We start from the raw sequence: 17,693 nt of genomic DNA, 5'->3' as shown, positions 1-17,693 counted from the left end.
TTATAAACTTATAAGAAAGGGTATTTAAGGTGGCCAATTGCACGTTTTTCTCCTCTTTGCATCTTCTCTGAGTAGCAGCCTAAAAACAACTCTCGAATGACCTGAAACCAAATACTGTTCAACATCATAGTTTAGAGGAAGGAAACAAAAAGCTATCTCAGAGATTTCAGCTGTCAGTTTCCACTGTGAGGAAATGGAAGACCACAGGCACAGTTCTGGTTAAGGCCCAAAATGGCAGGCCAAGGAAAATCTTAGATAAGCAGAGGTGAAGGATGGTGAGAACAGTCACAGTCAACCCACAGAGCAGCTCCAAAGACCTACAACAACATCTTGCTGCAGATGGTGTCACTGTGTATTGTTCAACTATTCAGCACACTTTGCACAAGGAGATGCTGTATGGGAGATAAATGCAGAAGAAGCCTTTTCGCACAAACAGAGTCACTTGAGGTATGTTTCACACACATTTGGTCAAGCCAGCTTGATTTTGAAATAAGGTGCAGTGGACTGATGAAACAAAAATGGACTTATTTGGACATAACAAAAGTCAGTATGCATGGTGGAAACAGAACACAGCATTTCAAGGCAAACACTTGCTACCCACAGTAAAATTTGGTGGTGGTTCCATCATGCTGTGGGGCTGTGTGGCCAGCAGAGATGGGCAGTAACGCGTTACATGTAACGCGTTACTGTAATCTGATTACTTTTTTCGAGTAACGCGTAAAGTAAGGGATTACTATTGCAAAAACGGTAATTAGATTACTGTTACTTTCCCGTAGGAACGCTGCGTTACTAAAACCGTGATTTTTTGCGAGAATGTCTCACGACAGTGACGTAAAGCGAGTGCGCCATTAGTGACAACAGCTGTGTGCAGATCAACAATGGATCACATCGATTGTGGGAGAGAGTATGAGCGTGCAGCGTGGAAGTACTGACCTTACTTTGAGTTTGATTCCATAAAAAGTGACAAAAACATTAGCGTCCATCGTGCGTGGGAAGAAAACTTCTTTTTACAGCGAAAAAAACCCCTAAACTTCCAAGCAAGCACCGAGAGCGCACCGACGTAATGGGAAACTCACAGAGACACTGCCGTATCCTTCCACTGACCGCTGCACACCTGCACCAGGGTAAACCTCCGCCTACCGCAGTCCTGCTTTACAGGTGAAAATAGAGCAACAGGACCGCTGAGTCTTTGACTTTATTTATGTTCTGCTGTGTTTTACTTGCATCTATTTGAAAGAGTGAGTGTAAACAAAAAAAATATTTTATTTTATGTGCTGGAATGTGCAGAAAATAGGTTTAAATGTTAAACTCATTTATTCAACTCAGAGAATGTTGCATATAATTAAATTTTTGCTTGATGCATAAAGTTAAAAGATTAAAACTGATAAAACAAGTTAAAAAAAGAGACTTTTCCATTTGATTACATTTTGTATGATGGATTATGTAGAAAAAGTAGAATTGGGCTGAAAGATATATCGCTTTATCACCTCTTCAGGTTGTAAATCGTGTTTTTAAAAAGTAACTAAGTAATTAATTACTTTTGAAAATAAGTAATCAGTAAAGTAACTGGATTACTTTTTTGGGGAAGTAATCAGTAATTAGTTACTGATTACTTTTTTCAAGTAACTTGACCAACACTGGTGGCCAGTGCAGGTACTGGGACCTTGTTAAAGTTGAGAGTCGAATGGGTTCTGGTCAAAATCAGCAGATTTTTGAGAACAATGTTCAAGAATCAGTCACCAAGTTGAAGTTGTGCCAGGGGTGGATATTTCAACAAGACAACTATGGTAAATGGCCTGTATTTGTATAGCGCTTTACTAGTCCCTAAGGACCCCAAAGCGCTTTACACATCCAGTCATCCACATACAGGTGATGCAAGCTACATTGTAGCCACATTGTAGCCACAGCCATCCTGGGGCGCACTGACACTGGCGCCACCGGCAGTAGGCAACAGGTGAAGGACACAACGACCAAGACTGTCCAAGCCGGGACTTGAACCGGCAACCTTCCGATTACAAGGTGAACGCCTAACTCTTGAGCCACAATCACCACGTTAATCCTGCAGAAGGAGGATCTACTAAATATTGATGTGATTTTTCTGTTGCACTATTGCACACTTTCTGTAAATCCTATAAACGTCATTTCCCTTCTCAAATATCACTGTGTTCGTCTGCTATTTGATAAATTGCTAATCCAAACAATGTTTTATGAAGGAAAATCATGAAAATTATCTGGGGTGCCCAAACATTTTCATAACACTGTATATAAATGCAAGAGCTAAGTGCTGAGGATCTTTTGTTGCCTTCACTGATATACATAGCTTCATATACATAGCCCCTGTAAACAGTTCCCTGCTCCCGTGCACTAGTATTTGTCATTTATATTTAAAAATTACATCTTTGTAAATAAATGTTATTCACACCATTTTTTGAGCCTCTGTGTTTCCATCTGTATATTAGGTCCATTCTGCTCCTTGGCCTCAGCGGCATTGACATTATTCTTTACCAAGAGATGGTGCTATTTTGCAGCATGCTATTACTGGATTAACTGTGTTTTAGTGGCTTATCGGACTTTAAGATTTGTACTATTAAAACTTGAGATTTGCCAAGCTTTAAAGATGACCTATAATTATTTGTATAAGTATAAAATATATCAATTCTTTGCATAGTGTTTAAAAAGTTAGTGGTCATCCGGAGTGACTTTTTGTTGAAAGAGAGAGAAAATTTATTATTAATAAAAACTAAATTATTATAACTAAAATCTAAATTCTGTAATACAGGTGAACTGATTTCTTAGGAATTTAAGAAATTATTCTCAAAACCCCTTTTAGTATCAATGAGATGTTTCCCTCTCTTCTTGAAAGCTAAAAAGGAAGAAAAACTGATGCCACCTCCTTCCATCCCCTCATCAATAAAACCTAACACAAAGGGTTTCTGTGAGGCGGTTCACTAACAGGACACAGCAGTCTGTTCAGAGCAGCATACGCTGAGCTGAAGCTTGAAAGCCACTGTATGGATCAACAGAAGCTGAACCTTGAACAGACATGGAAGCTGTTGTATTGTTGCTGTTCTTTCGAGTGTCTCATGGTGAGCCAAGTAACATTTTAAAATTAATGCTTAATTCTGCATTTCAAAATAGAATAACATGTTTTACAGCTATGGGATCCAGTAAAGTCAGTGAAAAAGTTTGACTTTTTTCTTATGGATGAAGAATCTCAAACACAGAAAAAAATCAACAATAGATCTGTTGAATATAATTACAATTACAGAATGCTTTAACTGTTTTTAAATTACACTGTTTGGTTCCTTGTAATAATAATATCAAATTCTGATATCAATTTCATGTGGATATGCACTTAAAGTAAATACAGTTATGGAAGAAGAAATGTTTAAATAATATATAACTAATTTTAATCACCTGAATTAGCTCCATCACAGTTTTATTAATAATCAAATATGATGGAAGATGTACCATTTTTAGAATTTTTATTTATTTAATCTATTTAGATTTTGGAAAAGCCCTCAGTTATCTACAATATAAATGTGTTTTAAATGCAGTTTTCAGACACTGTCTGTGTAATATCAGTGCAAACACTGTTTATTGGAATATATCATATTTTTTATTTTGGGTATCTACTACAACTGTGGTATATGTGAACAGATTTCACATTAACAACAACTTGTCATAATTATGGGGGCAAGTTAACTGAAACATCAAAGTGTCGGAACTGTTCATTTTTGTCACAGCAGGCATCTTTACATTTTGCAGAAAGACCACAACCATTTAAAATGGCTGTATTATGATGGAGTGCTTAGAGCCACATTATGAAAAAAATATTACTGATCATTGCAAGAATAATGTCCAAATTGTGAGATTAAAGTGGAAAACCATTTGCTCTTGCTCTTGACGAAGGCGGTCGCGGTCGCTGTTGCTTGTCATGTGTTTCTTTGGTGTATTTTTTCATGTGCTATGTGCAGAGGTGTTTTTTTTTCTGTTCTCAAACTGATCTCCCTGTTGGAGCTCAGTCTGGGGGGAGTTATTTTTTTCTCCTTATCTTTCCTCATGTGGTGCATTTTCCATTGTTATACCTCTCTGACCTGTCTTCCCCATGTGATGTTTTGTGTAATGTATGTATGGTCGGAGGGTAAGATGGCGCCGCCATTGCGTGCAATAGGTCGGCAGCCTTATGAAATTTCCCCTTGTGGGACTAATAAAGGTATATCAAAATCTATTTCAAATCCAAATGAAGAGAGTACACTTGTTTTAAGACAAACCGCTAGACTAGCTATACTCACTGAGTTAGTGAAATCGTACCTTAGAATCGAGGAAGGAAATGATTCCTCTTTTATTTCATAAACACAGTGTGGTGATCAGTATAAGGACTTTGAAAAGATGGTGCAGAAAGTTGTATCTGATGGAAAAACAATCCAACTTGCTGGAGTTGGCTGGAAAGGAAATGGCTGGTAATGGACAGATGCAAGGCTATCGATGGTTACACCCTTGTGCAATAAAGAGGATGTATGCTATGTGATGTTATACGGCTGATTAGTTTGTTTCACTAATTCATCTACACCAGGCATTTTGTAGAGAGTCTTGCAACCGTAGCAACAACTATAATTGATCACCAATATATATATTTTCTTAATGTGGCTATAATACTCTGTTGTACTATCTGAAGTATCACAGTAGATGATTCAGTAGTAATGATAAGCCAGCATGTACAAGCTAAATTAAAATCATTTTACTGTTTGGACTTCCAGACAAAAATGTCAAAACGTGACACTAATTCTAAAATAGTGCTGCTAGCTGAGCCTTAACACAATGTGCTTCACTCACAGACCTGTGTAATGTTAATGTTAATCTGCATGCCAATAAATGCTTCTTCACATAGTGTGAACTGAGACAAATATTTATTAATGTTTCAAAATTTTCAGGTATGGGAACTTCCTGTGATGGCAGACAGGATGGAGCTCAGTGTTATGGAGCTTTGGGAGGAACTGTGGACATTCAACTGATGGACAGCACTGCAGAAATATCTAGATATGATCTGTCAAAGAATTCATTAAAAATACTAACTGTCAGAAATAATACGTTTTCTTCAAATAGCATAGAACATAGATATCTCTTTTTTCCCAGTAATGGAACATTTAGGATCAATGACCTCAGCAGGAATAACAGTGGTAATTATACCCTTCAAACCTTTCATTCAGATGGAAGATCATCAGGTGAGCGGACTCTACAGTTGTTTCTTCAAGGTAAGTTTTCCTTGTTGGAAAACGAAGCACGAATTAAAATTTTTATTTACTATGTATATAATATATGCCAATAAATTTCAGATACATGCATTTTGGACTTTCCCTGTTCTTAATTCGAGAATGTAATATATACTCTTGTTGTAATGAAACTATATACAATTTAATTGAATACAATTTGACTAAACAAAGCAAATAGGCAGAAACTTAAAATTATTACATCAAAATAAAAATTGTAGAGCATGATTAAAGGTCCTACAAGATACACACAAAGAAATGCTTGCAGACGATTTTATGCAAACAAAAAATGAATGCACACAGCATAATTGGTTTGAGTTGGAAACAAAAATTGGAATTCAGGTCAAACACATGGTTTAAATGAGTACTGTAAGGCTGTTGAATATAATAAAGACATTTATAAATACCTTTATGGGTGGAAAATAACCTATTTTTTATATATTTTTTTTAACATTGGATTAAAAATGATATTGATCAATTAATGAAAAAGCAGAATCTTGAATTACAAATACTAAATTATGCACTGATATTCTCATTTGTGGTTAGGGAACAGTGAATTTCAAAGACAGACAATTTTATGTAGTTGATACACTCTGAGAACAGATATGTTTAATACAACTCACAACTTGTTACATTTGAACATGTGCTTATTGGCCCAGAGACTATTCACTGTTCACACACATTTTGTGTGAATTTTTGAACCAAAAAAATTTCAGAAAAAAGCACATGAATAAAACGTATAAAGTTTTGGAGGAGATAGGTCTGTCAGGAAGACAATGCCCCAAAACATACAACCAAGGCAGCAAAGTAGTGGCTAAAGTAGAATGCTAAGGTCATGAAGTGGCCTAGTATCCAGACCTCACTACTATAAAATATCTGTGGAATGACAGGAAGCTTTCAGTTTCCAAGTGGCAGCCAACAAACCTAAAAGATTTAGAGAGTTTCTGTGAAGTGGAGTTGGCCAAAACCCCCTTGTGAGATGTGTGCAAACCTGGTGACCAACTGTAAGAAATGAATTACTGTTGTGCTTGCTGAGAAGGGTTTCTCCACCAAGTACTAAGTCATGCTTTGCTTGAAGATCAAATACTTATGAATGACATTCGATCAATTTAAATCAAATTCTAACATTTATGTAATGTGTTTTTTTTCTGGATGATTGGTTCTCTCTTCATTATAATAAAACTACCATAAGAATTAGAGACTAATCGTGTCCTACAGGTCTTGTGTCCGTAAGTGAGCAAACTTGTAAATTTAGCAGGTGATCAGAAAATTATTATCAATATCCTATGATAGTAACATAAGTCATTTGCGTGTGTGTGTTTCTCTCAGCTCCTGTGTCCTCTGTCCTGCTGGTTTCTGAGTGTCTGTCCCAGGGAGAGATGAGGGTGTCCTGCTCCTCTGAGGGAGGGGACAGTCCTCAGTACAACTGGACTCTGGATGGACGCACACTGACAGATGCTGAACTCCTTTCTGTAAATAATGAGAGTAACATCATCACTCTGAAACAGCACGTCTCAGGACATCTGGTCTGCTCAGTCAGGAACAACATCAGTAATGTCTCCAAAGAAGAGAGGATATCTACCTGTGGTGAGTGAGATTATTATAAACAAAAGGTAATATTCGGTTTGTATTGATTATGACCACTTTGTACAAATGTCATAACTCATCTAATTGTTTGCTGCATTTTTTCCCATTGTTTGCACCTGGGACATTAATGTGAATGGCTCTTTTTTTCCACTGTATTTCCAAATACATTTGTAAAACCAGCAAACAAAACAAACAAAAACAAAAAAACGTTTTTACTGAGTTTTTTTTTTTGTTTTGTTTTCGTATGTCTTTCATTTTAGGAGTAGCAGCTTTGCCCCTGATCGGTGGTGTTCTCTCAGCACTGGTATTTCTCTTATTTGTGGGTGTAGCTGTCATCTGTGCTCAGAGGAAAAAACAGAACAAACTCTCTACAAAACAAAAAGGTACAAAACTTCCTTTAAGTTACTTCAGTCTGACAAAAAATATTTTCCTTTATTTAATATTACCAAGAAAGTTGTGATTCTTTTTGATCTTTTTGATACCCGCTGTCTTTAACTGGGTTTAAATGGTTGGCAATGGCCAGATGCAAGGATAGCGATGGTTCCACCCTTGTGCAATAAAGCGCATGTTTGTTGTATCACAAGACTCATCTAAACGAGGTATTTTGTCGAGGGTATAACAGCCGTGGCAATTGTTTTGAAACAAGAAATGTAATTTGCACATTTCGACTTCATTCTCAAAGTGACCAGTAATATATATGTGTGTCTAATTTATTTAACTCTTGTTAAGAAATCAAGTTTCATGAAACGTCAAACTATTGTTTTGATGACTCACTGACTTTATTTGCTCAATTTATTTTCTCTGCAGAGGCAGAGAAAGATGATGACCAGGAAGTCACATATGCTGATGTCAGGGTTATGCTGCAGCAGCAGGGGAAGCAAGTAGAGCAAAGGGTGGAGGCAAAGCCAGAGGTGGAGTACGGCCAAGTCAAGTTTTCAAAGCGACTTCGACACACTGAACTAACAGGAGTTGATTGTATCTATTCCACGAGCACAAAAGGTCCGTGTCAATATAGCTAAAGGTGATTTCCTATCAGAGGAATACAAAATATTAAAACTGATGAATATTTTGAGAAAATGCATCAAGTCTTAAGTTTCCTCTATGTTTAAATACTACCAGTGTCAGTGTTTTCTGCATTTTTATTCTGTTGAAGCTCTGAACAAATGTTATATGGTTGCAATGGAGCAGTTTCTCTTTTCAATTTAACTTTGTTCATCATTTGTTTCACTTCCATGTTTTATTATCATTATTAATGTATACATCTTTATAATAATTAAACATTAAATATTTTAGTTGACTTGTTGGGTCATTACTTAAAAGAAATGTTACTGGGTGTGGAACATATCAATAAACTAACCAGGGCAGACAGTGATGACTATTTGTTTCAAGCCTATCAAGCCCAAGCCTTATTTATATTATATTTATAGCAAAGCAGACAGTAGGTGTGAAATAAAAATTCCAATAGTTTATTTATTCTTGAAGTAAATCAAATGATGAGACAAAGGAAAACAGATTTAAAAAAACAAACAAAAGAAAACCAACAAAAACAAAACAAACAAAGAAATTAGTAATATCATTGATGGTATGGAATATTAATTCATTAATGTCACAAATTTTTAAAAGGCCAAAATCCGAAACCTCCAATGCCAAAACCAGCAGCTCAACTTAACTTTAACAAAAAGGAAGTAGGGAGAGGCCACTTGGGGACACATAACCAGTTTTTGCCTCCATTTTTAGAGCTGGGGAAGAAAAAGTACTCAAAATAAAGTCAAGTATTTTACAGCCTTGTATTATTCAGACAGTTTCACTGCATGCCTCTTAGAGGTGTTAAGTTCCATCTCTGTTCTGTGATGCAGGAGTTGTTTTGTCTAACAGATGAGTTTTTGTCTGTTCCAGCTGTTATTTGTGTAATACTGTCTTAGTCTGTTTTTGTGTGTCCATGAAAATGTATGTAAGTCGGGTACATCCTTCTATATTTTATGAGGATTCTTCTTCTGTTAATGTATCACTCATAATGCTCAGTGAGCCTCATTAGGAGTAAGTTTGCTTCTATCAGTGCAGAATCTGCAGTTTTTAATTTTACTACATTCAAAATGACTGTTGACATTACTGAAACTTTCCACTCACTGATTATTATTAGCAGCACTGAATGTGTGCAACAAGCTGTGAAAATGATGTATTATAGCTGGTGTGGTTCTGTCACAGGAAATTTGCGCTCGTTTCATGGGTGTCTAACCAGCTGGGGTGCAGTATGGTGAGGTTTAGCAAGTTACAACAAAGAAGGCATGAACTTAATTCACTGAGCACGTTTTTACTTAACAGGATGGTTCAAAGAAAGAATAAAAAGAATAAAAAAAACATTAACAAAATAGACATTATGAAGAGATCTTTTTAAGTGAAACATTCTTTTGATAAATTAATCAAAATGTATTTCACTCAGTGTTTTTCCTTTTCAGTCAGGAAACTTTCCCCTCTATTTCATTTTCTAAGTAACAATAAACTCAGTGAGGAAACCAAATCCAGTGGTATACAAATGTTTGGGCACCCCTGATAATTTTCAGGATTTTTCTTCATAAATCATTGTTTTTTTGGATCATTTAAATATATCATATAGCATACATGCATAATGATATTTGGGAAGTCAAACGTTTATAGGATTTATAGAAAGTGTGCAATAGTTACTTAAACCAAATTAGGCTGGTGCGTATATTTGGGCACCCATGACGTTTTACTGATTTGAATACCTTTAGTACTAATTATTGGAACACAAAATTTGTTTGGTAAACTCATTGACCCTTGACCTACATACACAGGTGAATCCACTTATAAGAAAGGGTATTTAAGGTGGCCAATTGCAAGTTTTTCTCCTCTTTGCATCTTCTCTGAGTAGCAACCTTAAAACAACTCTCGAATGACCTGAAAACAAAGATTGTTCAACATCATAGTTTAGGGCAGGGTGGGCAACTCCAGGCCTCGAGGGCCAGTGTCCCTGCAGGTTTTAGATGTGTCCTTGAACCAACACAACTGATTTAAATGGCTAAATTAGCTCCTGCAGTTCTCCAGAGGCCTGGTAATGAACTAATCATGTGATTCAGATTTAGTTCCCAAATTTATGCACCAGCCTAATTTAGTTTAAGTAACTATTGCACACTTTCTGTAAATCCTAAAAACATCATTTCACTTCTCAAATATCACTGCGTTCGTCTGCTATATGATATATTTAAATGAAATTGCTCATCCAAACAGTGTTTTATGAAGGAAAATCATGAAAATTATCAGGGGTGCCCAAACTTTTGCATAACACTGTAAAATAGTTTATGCAGATAGTACACCTGTTTTAATTATAACTATCAGGACTGCATGTTAATGAGTCTGGTTTTAACTGACTGATTTTTTTTTAACTAAAATTTCAAGACATAACAGAAAAAACTGCATGTGCGACTGCAGTTTTTATGTTGACCTTTTGTGAGTGTGTTTCACTTCCTTTATATAGTCTCTGGGTACAATAAAGATTTCTCCTTGTATGGTGAAACCAGGCGTGTCATTAGGTCTGGCAGATCATTTCATGACACTGAGGCTCTCGGTGCTTCTAGAATGTTTCTTGATAGAAGTCACACATTGAGCTAAGGATTCACACACTTCTCATGTTGTTTCACATGTCTATTTTTCATGTAACTGAAACACAAACTTTTTAAAAAATATTTTTCTATATTAGCAAGAAAGAAATGGCAAGAAACAACCAGATATCTGTCACTATGAAAACACCATGCTTGTCTTGGTTAAACAATAGCATGGTCGCTATCCTTTTGTGTTCTCAGAATGTCTACACACATTACCATGCAAGGATAAATAAATATTGTTACAGGGGGACGCTCTTTGTTGCTCTGCAATTCAGTTCATGATTCCCAACAATCTTAGGTTATTCAGTTGATACAAAATCAAGAATTTAAGTACATCAGCGCTGAAGCCTGGTGATATGGCTGTGAACATGTGATTCAGGGACACAGGATCCATTAAAAAGCACTAGATTGTTTATTGACATGCATCTATTGCTGCATCCAGTAGCAAACTTTGGTGACTATTTAACTCCTATAATAACTCTCATAAATTAGGTCTGATAATGTCATATTATGCATTAGTAATTTGTTTTTCTGCAGTCCGATCTTTGTTGATGAGCTGAAATACAGTACGATATAAAGGTCTTGAACTATCCCTCATTTCTTTAGGTGGTTATACCAAAAAATTGACTTTTAAGTGCTTTAGAATTGTGCAAACTGTCTTTGCTTTCTCAGCGCATGTTTGCACATATTTCAACAAGTCACTGCACCTGTTTCTCATTATCCTAGCAATATATGAAGACATTAGGAATGGCTAAGGAGCTTTATACATTAATTCAACCAGGACAGTGCAAAGTTAAAAAAATAAAAATAAAAAAGCTAAATGAAAAGGGTCAGCAGTATGAAGTTAGGTCATGCTTGAGATGTCAGGGGCTTTTCTTTCATTAAAAAAAAAAAAAACAACAGACTTGTGTAAAATCGACTAAAACATTAGCCTTTTGAGTTTAGGTCTAATTTACAACAGTGAACAATGATAGCCCACTGTTCACTGATATAAATAAGAGTTGTCATTTTTAACGTAAAAAAATCTATATATTTAAAGGTTGTTCCCTTACTAGTGTGTAATTCTATTTTCCTTTTCTCAAAGCAAACATAAAAAAAAAGGAGTAGAGACCTGTCAGGTGTTTTTAGCGTTCATGAGCTACTTTTACAATCACAAATTGTAGCTTAATTGTATGTTGAGCATTTTTTTTTTTAGATTGGAGTAAAATTCCTGTAACAGTAGTAGGTGTAATGTTTCCCTCTGTTGGTTCATTGAGGTTCTGCAGTCACACTCATTCAAAGTGAACAGTCTCATAACTGACATAAGCCTTAAATAAAACAACAACAAAACAAACAAACAAAATCAGGTGTTTTTGCCTTTATTGAAGGCAAGCAGGGAGTGTGCAGAGGACACTCAGCAAAGGGTGAGGGTTTGTTTTATAGTTACCTCCTCACCCCTGTGAGCTAAACTGGTGCCCTAGACAACAGTAACAAGAGTCGCATCTGACTTCCTGCCAATATGCTAAAGAAATGTAACTGCACACTTAAAGACATGCAGATGTGATTGTAGTGTGATCTTTTTTAAAAATGCCAGCTCTTGTTTTCTCAACCATGAAGATCATTTCCCTCTCTTCATGTCAGTCCAAATGGGTGTCTCAGAAATCTCCAATTCTTGTAAGTTTAAAGAAGAAGTAATGTGTCAACTGCTTTTACCCCATTTCAAACAATACACCGAATATAACAATGCTCTTTTTGGTCAGAGTTTTCACACATCCTCCTGTGAGGCTGCTCACTAACAGGATGCTGTTGGAGGCTGTTGCTGACAGTGTCAACACACACTGAACAGTGAGAAGGCAAAGATATATTTTTAATAAGAATGCATTTAAGTTAGGGCGAGCATGACCAGTGAGCTTGGTTACCGACACATGCTTATCAGATTTGGTATTGCATAAAGAAAAAGTGATGACGGGTGTACTCTCTAGTTGTGCAGTCACCTGTGCTCCAAAGGAAAAAACTAAATGATGAACCCAAAATCCAACATGTTTTACTTGTATTTATTTCTCTCATTTAATTTATTTTCAACAATTACAGATGTAGATATAGTCAGGCTTTAAAACTTAATCACCAAAATATTTAATTTAATTGTTACATTTTTCATAATTAAACAGCCAAAATTAAACAAAGTTTCATGGCCAATGAGGCAGGCTCAACTCAAACATACGTCTCAAAGTAAAAGTTCAGTGTGTTTATTCACAATGAAGTCGATAATGTTAAACACAGTGCAAAAAGGGGAAATCCTGCTCCAGGGAGGAAGGGAAAGGAATACAAGCATCCAATAATCCAAATACATGTTTGTTTGTTTGTTTGTGTGTTTGTTTGTTTTTAAATAAAATGGACGTTTCTTTCTAAACGAACACAACAGCTCATAGCCCTTTACTTCAAAAACATGGATTAATCAACTGCAGACACTACACTCTGGAAAAAAGAGAAAAAGACAGCAGGTATATAGTGGAAGCCTGGTTGTCCCAGGTTTACACTGCAACTTGAAAGCAGCTTACATTTGTGGATCTGTGGGAAGCTGGCAGCATTAAATGTTACTCAAAACCCCCACTGGGCATGCAATGTGATGTGCATCTCAAGCTATTTGTCCACACAAATTTAACGTTTTTTTAACCAAGAGCAATGTTAATTATTTGTACACACAGAAAGGTTTTTGATAGGTGAGCTGAACTTAATAAAATAATGAGTAGTTATCCAGGTTTTAATGTACGCATTTGTAAAATAGTTTCACTTGTGGTCAAATTGCTTCATATTTGAGTGTGGATTCAAACACATGCACGTGACTCCTCAAAAGTTACACACAAATCATAGCACACATTTATGAAGCTTATTTTATGCAGGTGGATCATATCATACACATGTGTAACCCTTTAAAGACACATTTCTCTCCATAGTTTCCAGCATTATACATTAAGTCATTTCTGTTAACTGTTGCCTTCAAATGCCTGTTTGTTCTAACCCAGTTTCTTCTCAGTTCTCCTAGTTACTTCCCCGTACTTCTACAGAAACCTTGCCAATCTGGACAACTGCTGCTTGCAAAAACATTTATCTCTATTTTCTGTTCTGACACCAATTCTCTGTAAACTGTCACAAGAAGGACTTCTCCCCCAACTCTCTGATAATTGCCAGGTGCCTACACACTACCTCCAATACATTTGTAAAGCTTAGTTTACGCTTGAGGATTATGTCATACAGATTTGGAATCCTTTTGAGACATATTTTCCTTCGTTGCATCCAGGATAAGTCCCACCTGAGCACAGCCAACAACAACAAGAGACAGACAGAAGGCCAACCTGGTGAAGTCAGCCAGGGAGGACTGAGGGACTATGACAGGGTTGTTACATTTTACATTTTAATGATCATGAAACTGATCTTGTGGCAGGCAATGGTGCTAGTTTCAGTCATCATGTAGCTGTAGTGTTTACAGCTGAGAATGAGCAATGAAACATTTCTCCCACTGAATGCAGGGCTGTATTCAGATTCTGGTATGAATGAATATTGGCAACAACAGTCATGAAAACCACTATTCACCCTATAAACTACAATCCTTAAAATGGTGATGTTAATTTTTAAAAATGGTTTAAGGTGTTTCTGCTTCCACTGTGGATGTAAATGCATTTACCTGCATGAGGAACATAAACTACATGTAAGTCACTAAAATATGAACTTTAAATGAGACTTTTGTTGAATTGGATTAAGCCAGTGGCTGAATGTAATAGACACTATGTGATGGGATAGTGGTAGTTGGTTGCAGATCTAAAAATAGTCCAGTGACAATGTAAATAATGACTGAAAAAGCCTGTGGAAGCTCTATGAGCTTCCTTTTATTTATGCCAAATAAGGTATATGTTGCTTTCACTTCCTTTTTTAGATTTACACATATGCAGTGAGAACACAATTTCCAAGGAGCCATTTATGACCAATAAGTATTGGAGATATGTGCATGCCATTTAATAAAGCACTCTGACAACTTCCAACTATGTCAACACACATTGAACAGTGAGGAGACATGGAAGCTGTGCTTGGCTTGATGGTGATTCTACTGGGAGTGCCTCATGGTGAGCTGATCAAGGTTTTTTTTAAATATAAATAATTATTAATAATATGTTACATATAAGCAATGTGTTTTGAACCAATACCATTTTTTAAAATAAGGGATGTTAAAGCAGCTCTACTAATACTTGAAAAAAGAGATTTGTGCTTTTATTTGTTTTAAAAAATCAGGTTATATTCTTTTTGGCAAAATCTACAGTTTGTAACCCTTTGAGAAGAGCTTTAGTTTCTTTATGGACATGTCTCTAATTTTAGTAGCAGTGGCCCTGAATTGGATAAATTGAAGAAAATGGATGAACAGGCATTAGGTTAATTGGTGACACTACTTTATCTGCAGTGTAAATTTGAGCAATAATTGCATAGGTGGAAGGAAATGGATGGATGGATAGTAGCAGTGGTAAGATAAACATAATAATGAGATTTTAAAAATTTAAGACTGTTCTTTGTTTCTGCTTCTTTCTTCTTTTTGTTGTTTCTGTTAAATGTTACTTTGTTCATATAAGCACTTTATGTTATTGTGCCATTTTTGTATCTATTTGTATTTTTTCATGAAAATATTAGCATTTCAACTGACCTACTGAACTCTCTATAACTATCTGTAGGTGAAAAGAGTCTGAAAAGTTCTTCTATAGACATGGTATCCATGTTTTAGTTTTAATTGCCCAACAAATTTTATGGTGTTCGCTTTGGCCAAAACTGTGGAGGATCTGTTTAACTGTTTATCTTGGTTATTAACATGATTGCACTCTTGGAAACATTACTGTGGTGATTACTTGCACCTTGGAAAACTACTTCTGCAAAGTAGTCTGAGATTATATATTTATGGCAGTAGTACAATGCTCATCATTTTATACACACTCAATCAAAATAATGGATTATTCAAATATGCAGTTTGGTATTATGTTTCAATGTGGTAGTTCAGAAATATTTGTAACACGTACAACTATTTTACAGAAACTAACGAATTACAAATGTTTTTCTTTATTAATGTTTCAAAAGTTCCAGGTGTGGAAACTTACTGTGATGGCAGACAGGATGGAGCTCAGTGTTATGGAGCTTTGGGAGGAACCGTGGACATCCAGCTGATGGACAACACCTCAGAAATATCTAGATACAAAGTGTTAAATAATTCATTAAAAATACTAGATGTGAGAAAGAATAAGATTATTTCTAATACCATAGAACATAGATATCTTTTCCCCAGTAATGGAACATTTAGGATCAATAACCTGAGTAGGTCAGACAGTGGTAATTATACCCTTCAAACCTTTGATTCAGATGGAAGATCATCAGGCGAGCGGACTTTACAGTTGTTTATTCAAGGTAAATGCTTCCCTGTTGGGAAATTAAGCCATTAAAAGGTCTGAATTTAACCTTGTTTTGGTCATCTAAATATCTCACAAATCTCACATTTTAGATATTTGTGTTTCATGCTTTATACTTGGTTTTCATTAGAGACTACAACGAATGACAAAGATCCTGATTTTTTTTTTAAAATAAAGATCATCTGTGTGTTTTTCCTCAGCTCCTGTGTCCTCTGTCCTGCTGGTCTCTAAGTGTCTGTCCCAGGGAGAGATGAGGGTGTCCTGCTTCTCTGAGGGAGGGGACAGTCCTCAGTACAGCTGGACTTTGGATGGACGCACACTGACAGATGCTGAGCTCCTTTCTGGAGATAATGAGACTAACATCATGACTCTGAAACAGCACGTCTCAGGAACTCTGGTCTGCTCAGTCAGGAACAACGTCAGTAATGTCTCCAAAGAAAAGAAGATATCTACTTGTGGTGAGTGATAGTAGGCGATAATCACAACTTTGACAATTAATGTCACTTTTTATAATGGTCATGAATTATCTCTTTTGCTCATAGGGTTCATTTTTATTAACTGCACCACAGTCAATGGGACAATGATATCGGGGTGGGTGCATAAAGCCAGTAACACCCTGTGTGTTGAACCAGCACAGATTTTTAAGGGTAAGGAGAACGGAGCTGCCATAAGTGATGACATATGGTGTATTAGAAATTGAAAACTAACTACATCCACTGGTGTCATTTTCTTATTTATCCCCATTTAATTTTTTCATAAAATCGTGTTTTCTGACTCAAATAACAGCTCTTTTTAAAAAATTTATGAAACAGGAAATTTGCCACTAATTGGTGTTCTCACGACGCTCATCATTTTCTTACTTGTGGGTATAGCAGTCATCTGTGCTCAGCGGAAAAAGAAAAACAGCAAACATAAAAAACAAAAAGGTACAAAACTTCATCTTTTTCCTCACTCACAATGCTCAGATTGCTTTTTTCTCTTTTTATAAAAATAAATAATTATTGGAAATTTTTAAATGAAACTTTTTTGATGACTTAGCAAGATATGCCAGTTAGATACGTGGATAGTGTTTAACCAGCTACCTTTATCACAGAAGACAGATCTGCCCTACCATAAAGTCTAAAGCTTGCTAATGAACCCATTTCAAAAGTCATATTTTGTGTGAATCATTTTACATTATTTCCAGTCTTTGTGATAAAACTAACCAACTTTTTCTGCCGGCCCACCGCTCTACTTGCTATTCCTCAGAGGAAGAAGATGACCAGGAAGAAATCTTTGCTGATATCAGGGTTGTGAAACGGCAGGCGAAACAACTGGAGAGAAGAGCTGAACTAGAGTTTGGCAAAGTCAAGTATTCAAAGCGTCCTCGGCAGACGGAACCAACAGGAAATGCTTGTTTGTATGGCAACGTCCATAAAGCCATGTAATTTAAGTGGTCAGTGCTTATACACAGACTGCACAGCTGAAAGCTGATCAGTGAGGAGCTGCTGTCAAGATGTCTAACTATTTTTCGTTAAATGTGATTTCCCATCAGAAAAATAGACTATCAAAGGTGATACTTACTGATATAAATACTTACTGATATTTACTTTCATTGCACTTCCAATCTCTTGATTTAGTATGTTGCACAAATACTGTGAGTGCTTTCTGCATATATTCTGTGGAAGCTCTCATAGAACATTGTTATTTAGGTTATTGAGGGGAGGATCTAATCGTTAATCCAAGATGGCGCCAGTGTGCTCGGCAGGCTGGGCCCTCTACTGTTTGGAGTATCAGATCTCCTACCACTGTTATGCTGA

General features: G+C 36.2%; 1 protein-coding gene across 1 annotated transcript; it reads left to right on the top strand.

The window, feature by feature from the left end:
* The first annotated feature begins 2,960 nt into the window (after nucleotides 1–2,960).
* LOC146677586 (pregnancy-specific beta-1-glycoprotein 4-like) lies at nucleotides 2,961–17,321 on the top strand. Its single transcript, XM_085379750.1, has 7 exons — nucleotides 2,961–3,086; nucleotides 4,935–5,255; nucleotides 6,600–6,857; nucleotides 15,575–15,892; nucleotides 16,095–16,352; nucleotides 16,707–16,820; nucleotides 17,143–17,321. The coding sequence occupies exons 1-7, from the start codon at nucleotides 3,044–3,046 to the stop codon at nucleotides 17,319–17,321; spliced, it is 1,491 nt and encodes a 496-aa protein (XP_085235876.1). The 5' UTR covers nucleotides 2,961–3,043.
* Nucleotides 17,322–17,693: the final 372 nt, after the last annotated feature.

The sequence above is a fragment of the Rhamphochromis longiceps genome, linkage group LG2, assembly GCF_057381845.1.
Source record: "Rhamphochromis longiceps isolate RC_006_pf linkage group LG2, R_longiceps_female_GT1.1, whole genome shotgun sequence".
NCBI lineage: Eukaryota > Metazoa > Chordata > Actinopteri > Cichliformes > Cichlidae > Rhamphochromis > Rhamphochromis longiceps.
This window is presented reverse-complemented; position numbering and strand designations above follow the sequence as displayed.

What these genes read in the sequence shown, in the direction of transcription:
- LOC146677586 (XM_085379750.1), top strand. Translation starts at nt 3,044, where the DNA reads ATGGAAGCTGTTGTATTGTTGCTGTTCTTTCGAGTGTCTCATG. An exon ending in AAAGAAGATATCTACTTGTG is followed by an intron (nt 16,353 to 16,706) that starts GTGAGTGATAGT and finishes TTTATGAAACAG; the next exon opens with GAAATTTGCCACTAATTGGT. An exon ending in CAAACATAAAAAACAAAAAG is followed by an intron (nt 16,821 to 17,142) that starts GTACAAAACTTC and finishes GCTATTCCTCAG; the next exon opens with AGGAAGAAGATGACCAGGAA.